The sequence below is a fragment of the Hipposideros armiger genome, unplaced genomic scaffold, assembly GCF_001890085.2.
Source record: "Hipposideros armiger isolate ML-2016 unplaced genomic scaffold, ASM189008v1 scaffold_230, whole genome shotgun sequence".
NCBI classification, from domain to species: Eukaryota; Metazoa; Chordata; class Mammalia; order Chiroptera; family Hipposideridae; genus Hipposideros; species Hipposideros armiger.
Genome location: NW_017731580.1, coordinates 2,348,880 through 2,362,906, shown reverse-complemented (window position 1 = coordinate 2,362,906; position 14,027 = coordinate 2,348,880). Strand labels below are relative to the sequence as shown.

Sequence of the window (14,027 nt, the reverse complement as noted above, 5' to 3'; positions counted from 1 at the left end):
ATAAGATAACATGGTCTCTTTCTCTTCAGATTCTTCCTGTTTGGTAAGAATTAAATTCAGGGTATTAATTATTCTCAGGCTTTGTCTACTTTAGTAGTAACTGAAGTGTCAATAAGGCAAGAATTTACCAGATGTTTTGCTTTCAGCAGATGAGACTTGTAGACCTACACGCAGCCATTCACATCATATGCTCCACTGTCTGCAAATTCACAACCTGAAAGGCTAGGTGGACGCCACCTGTTCCCCACGTTCCACTTCTACGTGTCACTGTTATGACTCAGCCGAAGCAGGCAAGTTTCCAGGGCTGATATGAGTCCTTCACATGTCTTAGTCACATGGCCCCAAGGACAGTGTATCTAAGGGTTATGCTGGCTCTACAGGGGCCTTCATTTCCTGTAGTTAAGAGGTCACCAGAGAGCAAATGAAATTAAGTGGCTATGGTTTAAAATAGGAAGTTCTAATTACCCAGGAAATAAAAAAGTTTCTGCACTGGGCTTTCCATTTATTGTTTAAAGAAGAAAAATCAAACTGTAGTAACTCTTTTCTGCTTACTGGTTAAAAAACCCAGCCAATGTCTCCCTAGAGGATAGACTTGTGCTTCTTCAGTGTCGGAAATCACTTCACTGGTCCCCTTCAGTGGCATGCCACTCCTTCACGTCTTGGTGCTTCCACATCGTGTGTTCATCTCTCAACCACCTCAAGTCAAACAAGGGCAGAGTAGGAGTCCACTGTACCGCTGTCTTCACTTTGCCATCAGATTGAAGCCCTTCCTCTGCTGAAATGGCCCCCAAGTCTCTCCATGGCCTTAATAAATCCAAGCTAGACCCAAAGCTCTCTGAGGTCTCCCCTGCTAACTCATCCAGTGCACCTTTGGCCCTTCGCGGCAGCCCTCCATCCCTCTGCTCTGGGGGTACATGCAGTTCTCCACACAAGCCATGTCAGGCCTGCCCGAACCTTCCAATATGCCCTCTTTGCCTCTAGTAGCTTCATTGTCTGGCTCAGCTCAGATCCCACCTCCATGGGGCAGGCTTCCCTCACTGCCCCAGGGTGAACTGTCCGTTCCATCTTGGGTTAAATGATCACAGTCTTTACCCTTACAGCACGTGTCTGTTCTCTTAATTCCCTCTCCTGCTTACCTGGTGCGCTTTAGGAGTAAAAGCTGTGTTTCTTCATCACTTTGTGCCCAGAATACAAAACAATGGCTGAAACATAGTTGGTAATTGGCGTTCGCTGAATGAAATCTTAAATTAATGTACTAACATCTCCCATTACTTGATACCAGCTTCCTCTGATACGCAAACACCAACATCTAATTTAGCTTCTGGGAGCCAAGAGTGATCAGGGCTGATGGGTGTTTCAGGAGGGAGTCAGTAACCTGTTATTTCTCAGCATGTGGGCCGCATTTATCCTTGCGTATGGCATTCTAGCAGAATGCATGAAACTGTTCTGGATGTCTATTTGAAGTAGTCGTGGAATGAAAAATTGGGGCAGGAAGAAAGCAAGAGTAAAAGCTGAAACAAGGTTTAAGAAAAGTAGAAAAATGTTTGGCCAGAAACAAGGATGGCAACCCACACGTCTTCTGGCTCCCAAAGACCCTTTACGGGAACGATGCTGCTGAACAGAAAACGTGCCTCAGGGAGAATGACGCTTAACTTTTCAAAAGTCATAAATGGCTCATAGGAGCAAACTTGAAATGCAATGTAACAATCTTGGAAGAAACTGATGTGATTATGAGTCAACTGTTGATTTGATGTGTCTTGGAAATCTCATGGAGTAAAACTTTAGACAAGATAGAACAATTTTTCAGTGATAATCTTTTTGAGCTAGTTTCCTTTTCTTCATCTACAATAGCAATCGAGATGTAATTTTAAAAGGATCATTACTGTTCCTATGCATGAGATTGATCAACTGAGGGTCAGTTTCATATAATCTAAAGCGGTGTCTGAGGGGTAGCAGCGGCAGGTGATAAGTCCCGAGGCGCCTCCCAGAAGAGGAACAGTGTGACTAGGGTCTCGGCTCCCTTCACGTCTGAACGGCTACCCTAGTACGTGAGTGTTCGAGAGGCAGAGGGCACAGAGCTTGCTCTCAAAAGCTTTCTTTTTCTGCATTCCCCACAGCACATTTCCAGCAGGTTCCTTGCGTACTGATTCATGGGTTTGGATTTTTTTGTTTTGTTTTGTTTTGTTTTTATTTAAACATCTTTCTTCACTAAACTGAAAGCTTTTTGGCAACACAGAAGGGTCATATTCATCTCTGAATCTGGAAGCACCTAAATGTTAGTATCTCCAACATAAGGGTTTGTTAGATCCTTGCTGAAATTACTCTCTGTAATCGTTTCAGGCTATGAAGTATCAAGTATCTTGGTCAGGCAACGAATCTACATATGTGAAGTCCGTGTCTCTAACACATGCACCTTGACAGGTGCTTCTGGGGCCACAAACTGACCCACCAAACAAACAAAAACGCACCCACTTCTCCTTCCTAACCTGTGTATGGACTATGATGTATCGTTACTGTCCCCTTCTGTGATGCTGTCCCCAAGGACACTGTCTTCAATAGACTTTCTCAGTTTACTCCATGATATGATACAAAGAAAACAACAGAAATACAAAATTTTGTTGGTTCCAAACAGTGTGAGTTCTTTTTGTCCCACCTTCAAAAAGCCTATCCAAAGTCCCCTTTTAACCAAAGGGAAAAACTTCACTGAAGAAATAAAAAGGACTGATCTACCAGAACCTCAGAAAGACACAGCACATGGGAGTCCAATGAGTCAATCAGGAAATACGACATGACCTTAGTAATTTGGGGCGGGGGAGATGCAGGCACCATGGATTTAACTATACCCAGAAAAATTCATCTGTGCTACAAAGTCAAACACCAGATGTTATTTGCAACTTTTGGATTGGATTACCCCAGAAGACCTGTGTCAGAGGGCCCTTTTGGGCTGGTGCCCTGAAGCCAAGCAGCAGTTTAAGTGATGGTCAGGGCTGGTTACAGAAGGATGTTACCTTGGTAAATTATAACTGGGCAACGAGGATTACTAAAGACAACACAAATTTAGAGGGTTCGGGCATGTGAATTACAGATGTACGCATTTGTAAAATGTCTTCCGTCGTCAGTTAGTAGAGGCTTCTCACGCAGTCTCTACTGAAACAACGTCCACTACCAGAGTCCTGCTCGTGGCACATATAGCATGACAGTTAATCACTGTGTGACCCCAAAGGCCTCCTCCTTGTGATAGCTCCACCACTTCGTTTCTGAGCTTGCGGGGTACTCAGTGCAAAGCTGGACAGGGCGCCATGATTTCTCCATGATTTGTGCCTGCCGGCCTGAAGCTGTAAGCCATGGCATTGGTGCTGATAATTATTTTCCTTTCTGAAGCAGCAATGTGATTCATTTGAGTATCTTGTACACAAGAATCCTCTCTAACATCTGCCTGGTATCCTCGATCTTTTCCAAAAGAGCCAGTCCAGGCAAGGAGGCTGGACTAGGCTTACAGTCTGACACAGGGACTGGCTGCATCTCAAACCTTCTTTCTGGGGTGCAGCCTAATTTGGTGGTGGGTATGTCTCAGAGCTGCGTGTGCCTGTGGCATCTCTAACCATCCCTACACTGGACTGAGAAGCACTGTTCTGTCGGTCTGGACAGCATGACACTGACAGCCTGAATACAGATTTGACTCATTGGTCCTCCTGGCATCTCCAACCCCTCTTATGCTTGCTTATTCCTCGAACCTAAATGGAAAAGAGCCTAACCAAAATACAGCCCATCCAGTGACTGTTTCAAAGGGACTGCGATGAGAGCTGAGTAACGCATGCTAAATATAAGGGCTCAGGCAATGAATATGGTTCGCAAAATTTTTACTTAAAATATAACTACATGTTGACTCTGCAAAACAATATCAACAAAAAGCTTGTTTTTTGAACAGTCTCAACATAGTATAATATTAATGAATCGCTCTATCTTTAGAACTTTTAGAATGTTTTCAATCTACTGAGATGAAAGTATTTCCTCCAATATTAGAAACATATCCTGTTCTTAAAAGTATACCCTCTGCACATTACCAGATGGTAGATAATAACACTAATTTAGGATGGGCTTGATAGCATCAGTAAAAATGGTCTTGATATGGTTGTTGCATTTATATAACATTCGTGACTATAAAACAGACCAGCTGTTCCTCACAGGGAGGTGTCTGCCCCCAAATTTAGGGCAATCACTAAATGACCTAATGGAGTAAATATTCAAAAGAGCTTGCATTTATATTTCCACTGGTGCAAATTGGTCCCAAGGCTGAAACAATTTATCTTTCGATCAGAGTAAAAATCCCTGGCATTTTTCTGTTAGCTTTCCAAAAGTGTAAGAATTGTTTGTGGATAAAACTAAACATTTCTGTTCTTAGCAAATATCTATACATCTGTCCTATTAGATTCAGAATTAATTTTAATAACGTGCTGTAACACTGTCTTTGGGGGGCACAAGACTGTCATTTTATATATGGTTTTCCATTTGAACAACATTGACTGAGAACGGTGGTGAAGTTCAGAGGTGGCAACCTTGGCTCCTTATAATAACTAATAGTTACTGAACTCTACTTTGTGCCCCACACTGCTCTAAACACTTAGCATGTAGGAACTACGTTAACCGTCACACCCAATTTCCAGCTGTGTGATCTTGGGCACCTTCCTTAGCCTTTCTAAGCCTCCATGCCATTTCCAGAGAGAGAAACTGAGGCTTGGAAGGTTAAGTAATTTGCTGAATTCACTTAGCTAGTGAAAGGCAGAGCTGGGGCCTGATCTGTGCGGGCTGCCTCCAGGCTGGTACTGTTCTCACCCCATGAGTATGCCCCTGAGTATGTCCTGGGGATCTCTAATGAGACAGACAGGTACTCCTAAAGGTACCCTGTAGAACTCACAGTCACATCTTACTTTTCCCTGAGGGTCTGCTAAAATCAAAACACACAAAAGATAATGAATCAGAAATGCAGGCATTCTCCACATTCCCACCCTAATCTTTGAGGCTTAAGTTTTCAACCTAGATGGCCTAAGCTCCTTTGAGAGGCAATCCAAAGCTTGTAACAACTTTCGTAATGGTTCCCAAAGAAGGTACTGATGACTTAATGATCTTAAAAACATTTCTGTCTTTGTAGTAAACGTATGACTGAAAAAAAAAAAGATAAACCTCAAATTAAATGAACACCATGCATCAAATCTCCTTTGTGACTAAAGAAATCAGGCCCAACTTGATTGAAGATGGAAAGCCATATTTTGAAGACAGTTTCAGAAAGATAAGCAAATGTAGATACACGTCCTTCTTAAGGAATGATTACAAAGGAATCTTAAAACAATTTGGCATCACTAAAGTCCTGCACACAGCTCTGGCCTGCCTAGTTCATGCCTTTGTAAGAGAAGTGAGAGAGGCAGAGCAAGTCACTTCAGTAAGGCTTATGCTTATGAAAAACACATGGGCTTTAGAACCAGATAACCTGACTTGAATCCCAGTTCTGCAGTTTGCAAGGAATGTGGTCTTGAAAGTTACTTAAACTCACAAGCCTCGGTTTCTGAATCTGCTAAAATGGAGTAACTGCCTCCTTGCAAGGTTACGGCAAGGGTTACAGGTAATGTCTACATGCAATTGGCACATGAGAGTTTCTCAATAAGTTGTAGTTAATACTCACAACAACAAGAATGACATTAATAAACACAACTTAAAAAACATTGCCAACAGCAGGGACAGTGAAAGTGTGATGGTTAAGGCCATGGCCAGGAGTCAGACCACCTCAGTTTTTATCTTGGCTTTCCTTTCCTCATAGAGTTCACATCTTATTGAAACAAGAATGTTCTCAGTTTCTCTCTGTTCTCTCCTAACAGCTTCATGGCTTAACTTTGACATCTGAGGCTCTTCATTTAAACAAGTTACTTCTCTCTGTATCAGTGAGCACAGCTGTACAGCGGAGCTGATAATAGTATCTACCTGATATGCTTGTGGTGAGAATCAATCAGTTCACACATGCCCAGCTCAGAGTCACGTCTGACCCCAACACATAAGACTAAATGAATGCTAGCTGTTATTTTAGTCATTGTGTGAAGGACGCTCTAAAACCAAGACCAACCACCTGGATAAAAACTACCCGCACTGGCCGGCTGAGTGGCGCGATGGTTAAGAACTGGCTTGGGACGCCAGAGGGCCCCAGTTTGGATTCCACATATGAGGGCCAGTGACACTGCCCTCTGCAGCTAAGATGCTGAACAACAGCTCAACCTGGAGCTGGGCTGCCATGAGTCGCCTTGCTGGCGACAGCGTAGGCTGCAGCCCCTACTGCAGTGGGTTGCCATGGGCTACCGTGTGTAGCCAGCCGCCAGCGTGAGCAGCCAGCAGCCGCAGTGAGCGGCCGTCCAGAAGCTGGCGACTGATCTGCCTCACCTGGGAAGAGCGCAATGATGGTGCCAACTTGAGCCAGTGAAGCAACGTCCTCCACAACTAGACTGAAGAACAAAACGACAGCAACTTGTCTGTTCCCCTTCCCCCAATTCCCCAGCACTGTTCCCATCCCCCCAACTCTCCAATAAAAATCTTTAAAAAAACAAACAAAAAACTACCCCCCCAAAGTGTTGGTTAACAAATTGAAAATGAGAGTATGAAAACTCCTGAGGATGGCGAGACAGCATTTCAGACTAATGTCTGTAATAATATAACATGAGAAGTTATCTCAAGGGCAAATTCAACATTAGATTGCAGATGACAAGGATGTGTGACCAATTAACTGGTAATCCTACTCAGGAGCTAGGGCTTCCAGAGCGCTTCACTGTAAAAGGAGTTTGTGAATGTCACTTTTAAAACTCCAAGCCAAAACATATACACACAACACAAACGCGCACACACACACACACACACACACACACTCATACACACACTCACACACGTGCGCACACACACACTCACGCGCACTCACACTCATACACACATTCACACACGCTCACACACGCAGTCACACTCACACACTCACGCACACACATTCACACACACCCACACACACTCGCCCATACACACCCGCACACTCATGTGCACACTCACATACACTCACACTCATACACACACACTCATATACACGCACACATACACGCACTCACCCGCACACTCACACAAGAACACACACACACTCACTTGCACTTACACACACACATGCACACTCAACACACACTCACACACACGCACACTCACACACACTCACGGTGAAGAAGAAGAATGAGGGAAAGGGAATATATGTTGCCTCCCTCCTTTCCTCAGAACACGTTGCTTTCCCCACCCCCCACACCATGCCCTGCCATATTTCTAAATCTTTTTGCAAAGGTCAGAAAAGCAGCAGTAATCCCATTGTGTCACTTCCCAACATACTACTTAACAAAATTCAGCCACCTAACTAATGTAATAAAGAAGGATTGCTGCACCCAGAAACCATCCAGGAAACAGCTACCCAACCAGAGCATTCCAATTTGCAAAGCTAACATATAACCCTGCTGCTCTGGGTGTGGCTGTACGGAGGAGGACGTAGAAGCTGGGATTCAGGGCGCCGCCTCTGGCATCTTGTGGGTTAGAATGACCACGTCTGAACCAGGGTGAAGAGCAGGGCGCCCCAAATTGCTGTCTGCACCCCGGACCATCTAAAGCACCCACTTCCTCACACAGGGCCAGAAAATGGGACGACAACTCGGTAGAGGTCCTTTGGGTCTCCAGGAAAAGCAGCAGGGATGATCTTGAAAGAGCCTGTTTTACGGTCTGTGGTGAGGAACAAGAGGCTCGTCTTAATAGTCTTGTGTGGTTGCAGCTCACTCCTCAAGCACAGCAACTTCAGCAGCCACTTCATCATGTTTCTACGGTAAGTGACACAGGCCTGAGCCAAGTCCACACAAAAACACCCTCCAGAATTTAGTTGGAGTTAGGTCATCTGCAGTCTATTGACAACTGCTGAACTCAAAACCCCAACGAGGCATCTCAGCAACAGTATGTGTCCTGCCACTAATGAGGCTTTTTTTCCCATGAATAATGAATAAGAACATCATGTCTGTTGCCAGGTACACAACATAAACAAAACTCAACACAAGAGCCCTAGTATGGTAAGTTTGTCCATTTGCAACAAAGGAATTCTGCAATGTGTAAGCCAAGTTCTAGTGGAGGGCGGGACGACTATTGTGACAAATAATGGGAACATATGTTATCAGAATGTAATAAATCAGCTTTCAACTCTTGTGGAACAGAGGCCATGCAATGGGGTAGATAGAGATGACAGAAGTCTCCAAATGAGTTCATTTCTTTATTTTACAATCTGTCATAATACAAAGCTGATGATTTCTGTAATGAACTGAGATCTTCATGAAAGGAGCCTTAAGAGATGTGCAAGCCCCAAAGGCTCTATTGGTGAAACCTTTTTCTCTTAAGCCCTAATGGATCCTGGTGAGTACAGGCCGGAACTGGGGATGAGACACTGGAAGCTTGTTACGGCACTGATGGCTACAGGGTGGCATTTGGAAAAGTGCATGGCACCGGAGCCCAAATGCATGGGACTGGGTTCCTTTGGTACCAAAGATCCTCAGTGTGCGAGCATTCTGTCTATAAGGTGGTCTCATGGCTTAGACTCCCAGTCAACCAAACAGTGAGATTCCAGCATCGAAACAGAATGAAAGTGAGCTGATGGGAAGGCCAGACAGTCTTTATTTTGTTTACCGTAAAATGCACCACAAATACCTTTCTCGTTTTCTAAAATCAGTTCCATGCTAAGTAGCATGTCTCTTGTTACACAGGGTGCTCGTGTTTGCACGGACCAAGAGACGTCATGACTGGCTGAGGGCTTTTCGTTTCCACCAATTTGAGCAAGAATTAACAACAAAATAGAACAAAAACAGTCTCACAATGCCTCAGTTCCCCCAACTGTAGGGGGTAACAACTCCAGCCTATTTCGGAGATTCCTTACGAAGAACTGTGTGTCAAACATAAGACTTAAATAGTACACTTTGCTCTGTATGTTTGATGAATTTCTGGAAATTTTGACCTGAATAATTCCTTAAATGCACCAAAGATGCTTACTAGAGAAAGAATATTTTATAAAGTACAAAGTGATCGTGTAATATAAGTAACTACTCCCTAACATCCATTTTATAAGTAAATATGTTTATTTTGGGGAAGAGTTGATGAAATAAGACAGAATAGTATGAAATTCTGCAGAGACTTCAGCAGCTACATCATGGCAGGTAATTTTTGTACAATTAATCAAATAGTGATTCACAGACAATGGCAACATAAGCAGAAGAGTTTTCAAATATCTAGGATGTGTCCGTTATTATTATTATTATTTTTATCATCATCATCATCATCATCGGTTTATTAAGAGCAGGCAAAATGGAATAAACTCACGAGTGAGTAACCAGATGGCAAAGGGACTTCAAAGCACGTCATGTGAAGAAACGGGGGTATTCTGCTAAGGGGAGAAGCCCCAGGGGGACGGGGACATGATTTTATCTTCAGATGCTTACTGAGTTGTCACAAGAGCTATAGCAAGGGCCACTGGCTGCTCAGAGTTGTTTCAAAGGACCAACGTGACCAGCAGGTGGTGGCGACAGTCACTGGGCCGACAGCAGGAGCTGAGCTGTCAGGGTTGCCCTACAGAGCGTGTGCTGCCTGCAGCGACTCCGAGCTTCCTGACCACGGAGGGAACAAAGCAGAAAACGCACAGCTCGTGTTGACAGGGGCGGTGCCAGGGGACCCGCTGGGAGGGCAGGAGGGGAGTATGGCAGCGGCCACTTGACATTCTGGGCCCACGAACCATGAAATTCTACAATTCCATAAAATGCCATCATAAAACTATAGGTGAAAATTCTCTAAGAGGAGAGTTGCCAAAAGGCTCTGCTGTGCGGAAGTATCTGCCGTTGTAATCACTGAAATACGTCCGCCAAAAAGAGGGCGAAGAACAAGGAGACACAAGTGCGGACTCACCGTCATACTTCGCCAACACAGCCTGGACATCCGCGTACGCCTGCAGCTCCAGGAGGGCTTCTAGAAGGTTCTCGTGGATGTTGAACATGCTCAACAAGGGGAACTCCTTCATCAACTAGGAAGGAAGGGACAAGGCGGTGGTTAGCACATAGTTCTCACTTTCAAAAGTATAACTAACATGCTGAATTGTAATGCATTTATGTATTAATAATATAAAAGTATAATACAATTTTTGAAGTATAGTTAATATTGAATTGTAAGCGTTCACACCAATTATTATTTTGTGAAGTAGTAAATGCTTACGTATTTTCCTGCTCTTTTGGGAAAATGGCAACTTTGAATTTGTGAGAACCTAAGATGGGAGAAAATCCAAAGGAGAGGAGGTTTCATAAAAACTGAGGAAGGTACTTAGAGGTAGTGCTCAGTAATGTTAAAACACCACAGGGCCAAAGAAAGCGAAGGGTGAAAACTCTCAGGTGTCCGCAGGTAAACTTCTCCAGGAGCAGCCTGGGTGGAAGCCTGGGAACAGGGGGCGAACAGGCAGGCACCACTCTTTCGAGCCGCCTGCAGGCAGAGTAAAGGAGAACGCGCAAGACGGTAACGACGGTGGTGTGGACTGAGAAAATGTGCAGGCGGTGACCAGACGGGCAGCGAAGGCGGGGTGTCCAGGAGTGCTGCCGGGAGCCCTCAATAAAACAGGACTCAAGATCATTTTCTGGGACCAAGGGGATAGGAGGCTGGGAGGAGGTTTGAAGACAGGATGAAGTGTCAAATAGCCACCGAGGGGAGAACTGCTCAGGGAAATGACAGGCTTACTAAGGCTGTCTGAGGGCCTAAAGACTAGAGATCCTGAATTTACAGAGGCGGCAATTGGCATGGTTGTCAAGTTTAACTGACGGCAGCCCAGGTACAGTAGCAAAGATGTTGAATGATTAAGCTGAGGCTGAGCAGATTGAATTAGATTCAATGAAAAGTCTAGGAGCAAGAGATGTGACAAGAATGGTGAAATAATGATTAAAGAGGCCTAAACGTTCTAGACAGGATGGGGAGGAAGAGAGGTCCAAAGGGAATTAAAAGATATAATACTGAACTTCACAAGAAAGCAAACAGAAAGAAGGAGCAAGATTGCCTAGTAAAATCTTGTATTAGAGAAAGGTAACTCTCATCTTAAGAGAAGGATAACCAGGTTCTTTATCAAAGCTAAATTGTGTGTGTGTGTGTGCGCGTGCACACGTGTGTGCACGCATGCGCACCTGTACATACGAGTGTATATAGTATATGTATATGCCTACATGGACAACTGTTTTCTATTATAACTTAATAACCTCTAATAAAGTGATATGTCTTTTTGACATCAACATCTTTAAAGAAATTGTGCTGAGAGAAACAATACTCAAAAATGGGTGAATTCACCATTAAGCAAGAAACCAGTGGACATGTTGCATAGTCTATCCATTTCTTATATTAGAAACAGTTGCCACATTGTTTTATTTTTAAAGCCAAGAATCATTTTGCATATCTCTAAAAATAAACTTCTGCAGCCTCAAAGCATCACATTACCTACGAAAAACACCTATCAAAATGATTATGTGTTCAATAAGACTGAGCCCCCCGAGAGACAGCCTGTAGTATTTTCATTGCTAGGAAGGGAAGTGAATAAGATTATACCACACATTGCTGATGTTCTGTAACCACTAAAAGTATTTCTTGTTCTGGTTCACTTGATTCTGGTTGACATCATCCTTTGATATTTTTTTTTCTCTTTCTAATTAGAGCTTGTTAGAATTAAAGCTCCCTGCCATACAGCATTTGGCAACACAATAAAGCCATTCTCTAAACTGCAACATTTAAACATTTCCCATTTTGACCAATTCTTCAGGTAAAGGTCAAACTTCAAGGGCACAAGTCATAGTCTGACATTTTAAAACTACAATTCCAAATATTAGTATGCTGGAGCCTAACAACTGAGCAGGAGTCTTGTGTGAGCAACCATGGGGGTCTCGGCTTGTTTAAACAGAACTTGAAGTAAGATGCTAGGAGATGGGGCAGAAGCGCTTTCATTGGAAGCTTGTCTGTCCAAAAAAACCATCACCAATAAAAGGCTTTTAACATGGCAAATAGCAAATGCTGGAGAGATGACAATTTAGAAACCTAGCTTCTCTTGTCTAATGTGAACATGAAGAGAAAGTGAAGCTTCCGTTGCTCCATCTCACGCACCGTCGCCTTGTCCGCTCTACCTACCTGACAGGCTCTCGTAGACAAAAGCCAGGAACATGGACCCGCTCCCTCGCTCCCCCGATTCGTCACCACAGGGCGACAACCTGGCGCCAGCCCCACAAGTCCTCTGTCTCTGCTCCTCCCTCATTTACAGGTGATTTAAATCGCTCCCCTGGACACCTTCCAGTCTTCCCCTTGCTTGACAGTTTGATGACTTTTCCCTTCAAACTCTTGTCTCTTGTGGCTCCCTTGACAACTTTCTCTTCTGGTTTTCTTGGTACTTATCTCATAGCTCTTTCTCTGGTTTCCCACTTGTCTGCCACTTCAGGGGTAAGGAGTGTCCCTGGCGTATCCCAAGTCTCTTCTCATAAACACCCTCATCTCTGGGTCTACTTTTGTGTCCAGGGTCTCAATACCATCATCTCGGAGGGGTTGGCTCCCCCATCCTCACATCCTGCCCTGACCCCTCTCCTAAGTATTATATTAGATCAATTTGTAAACTATATCCCTGACAGTTTTACCTGATACACCTAATCCTGGGCTCATACATTCCTCCCCTCTAAGCCAACCCTTCAAACCTGTTTTTCCTCATAGGTATTTCCTATTTCAGAGAAGAGAACCATTAACCTCTTCACCTTCTTTGCCCCACCCACTACTGCCGCCTTAGACTCTCTAAACTTCTGAACTAAGATGGAAAAATTGCTGATAGCTTCCATCAGGCTCGCAGAAAGCTGCTATGCAGAGACGATACACAAGCAAACATGACGGTCAGGTCATTACATCACCTCTCTTCTCCAACCTTGCTGCAACACCGTAGTTTACACCCTCACACTTGGCCTAAAGTGCTCTAACAGCATCTTCGCTCTGCTTGCCTCTGGGTCATCTCTTTCCAATCCCCTCTTCACAACCGCTGTCTTCATGGCTGTTCGAATATACACTTGAGTCCATCACACCCCTGCTTAAAAGGCAACCACTGACATGGCTGGACTTATCCCAAGAAAATAGGCAGATGTGAATACAAATTGACAAACAAGGCTGCTTATCACATTATTTATAATAGTGAAAAATGCAAGCAACTTAAAATTTAACCCATTACGAGGCATTTAAATATAAGATACAGTCATCTTTAGGGCTATTACATGTTGTCATTAGTAGTTAAATTCTCGAATAATTTTTAACGGCATGATCTGGGAAATGCTAACATACAAAGTTATGTTAGAAAGAGCAGTATGCAAACTATATTTTGCAGCCTTTTGAGCTTCTTTTGCTCGGCCCGCTCCAAGTTCTTTGGAGTGTACTTTTTCTACTAATAATGGCCCTTGAGCCATTCTCTACTGTTCAGGCCAGCTTCTGTTTCTTTGAAATGTACTTTTTCTTCTAATAAACTCCTTTCCTGCAACTTAAAAATACAAACAAACAAAAAACTATTTTGCAATACGATCATGCTTTTCTTCTGTATTTACACATAGAAACATACTCGGTAAGAAATGAACTAAACGTCTTAACAGTGGCTATTTCTGGTGAGATGAAAGGTGGGTTTTATTTCTTCCTCCCTATTTTCCCTATTTCTAATAGTTTTTAAAGGTGTATATGTACATTCCATATCAATCAGGGAGGAAAAACTCTCTATAAGAATATTGGCTTCTCCCAGCGTGAGCGGCCAGCAGCTGCAATGAGCGGCCGTCCAGAAGCCGGCGACTGATCTGCCTCCCCCGGGAAGAGCGCATCTTGGGCCAGTGAAGCAACATCCTCCACAACTAGACTGAAGAACAAAATGACAGCAACTTGTCTGTTCCCCTTCCCCCAATTCCCCAGCACTGTTC

The 14,027-nt window shown here is 43.8% G+C and overlaps 1 protein-coding gene across 1 annotated transcript in view; it reads right to left on the bottom strand.

Moving 5' to 3' along the window:
- ST7 (suppression of tumorigenicity 7) overlaps positions 1-14,027 on the bottom strand; it is a 163,961-nt gene that overhangs the window by 70,489 nt on the left and 79,445 nt on the right. The window contains exon 9 of the mRNA XM_019654761.1: positions 9,988-10,102. Coding sequence (XP_019510306.1) covers positions 9,988-10,102 — 115 coding nt within the window. The remainder of the gene's footprint in view (positions 1-9,987; positions 10,103-14,027) is intronic.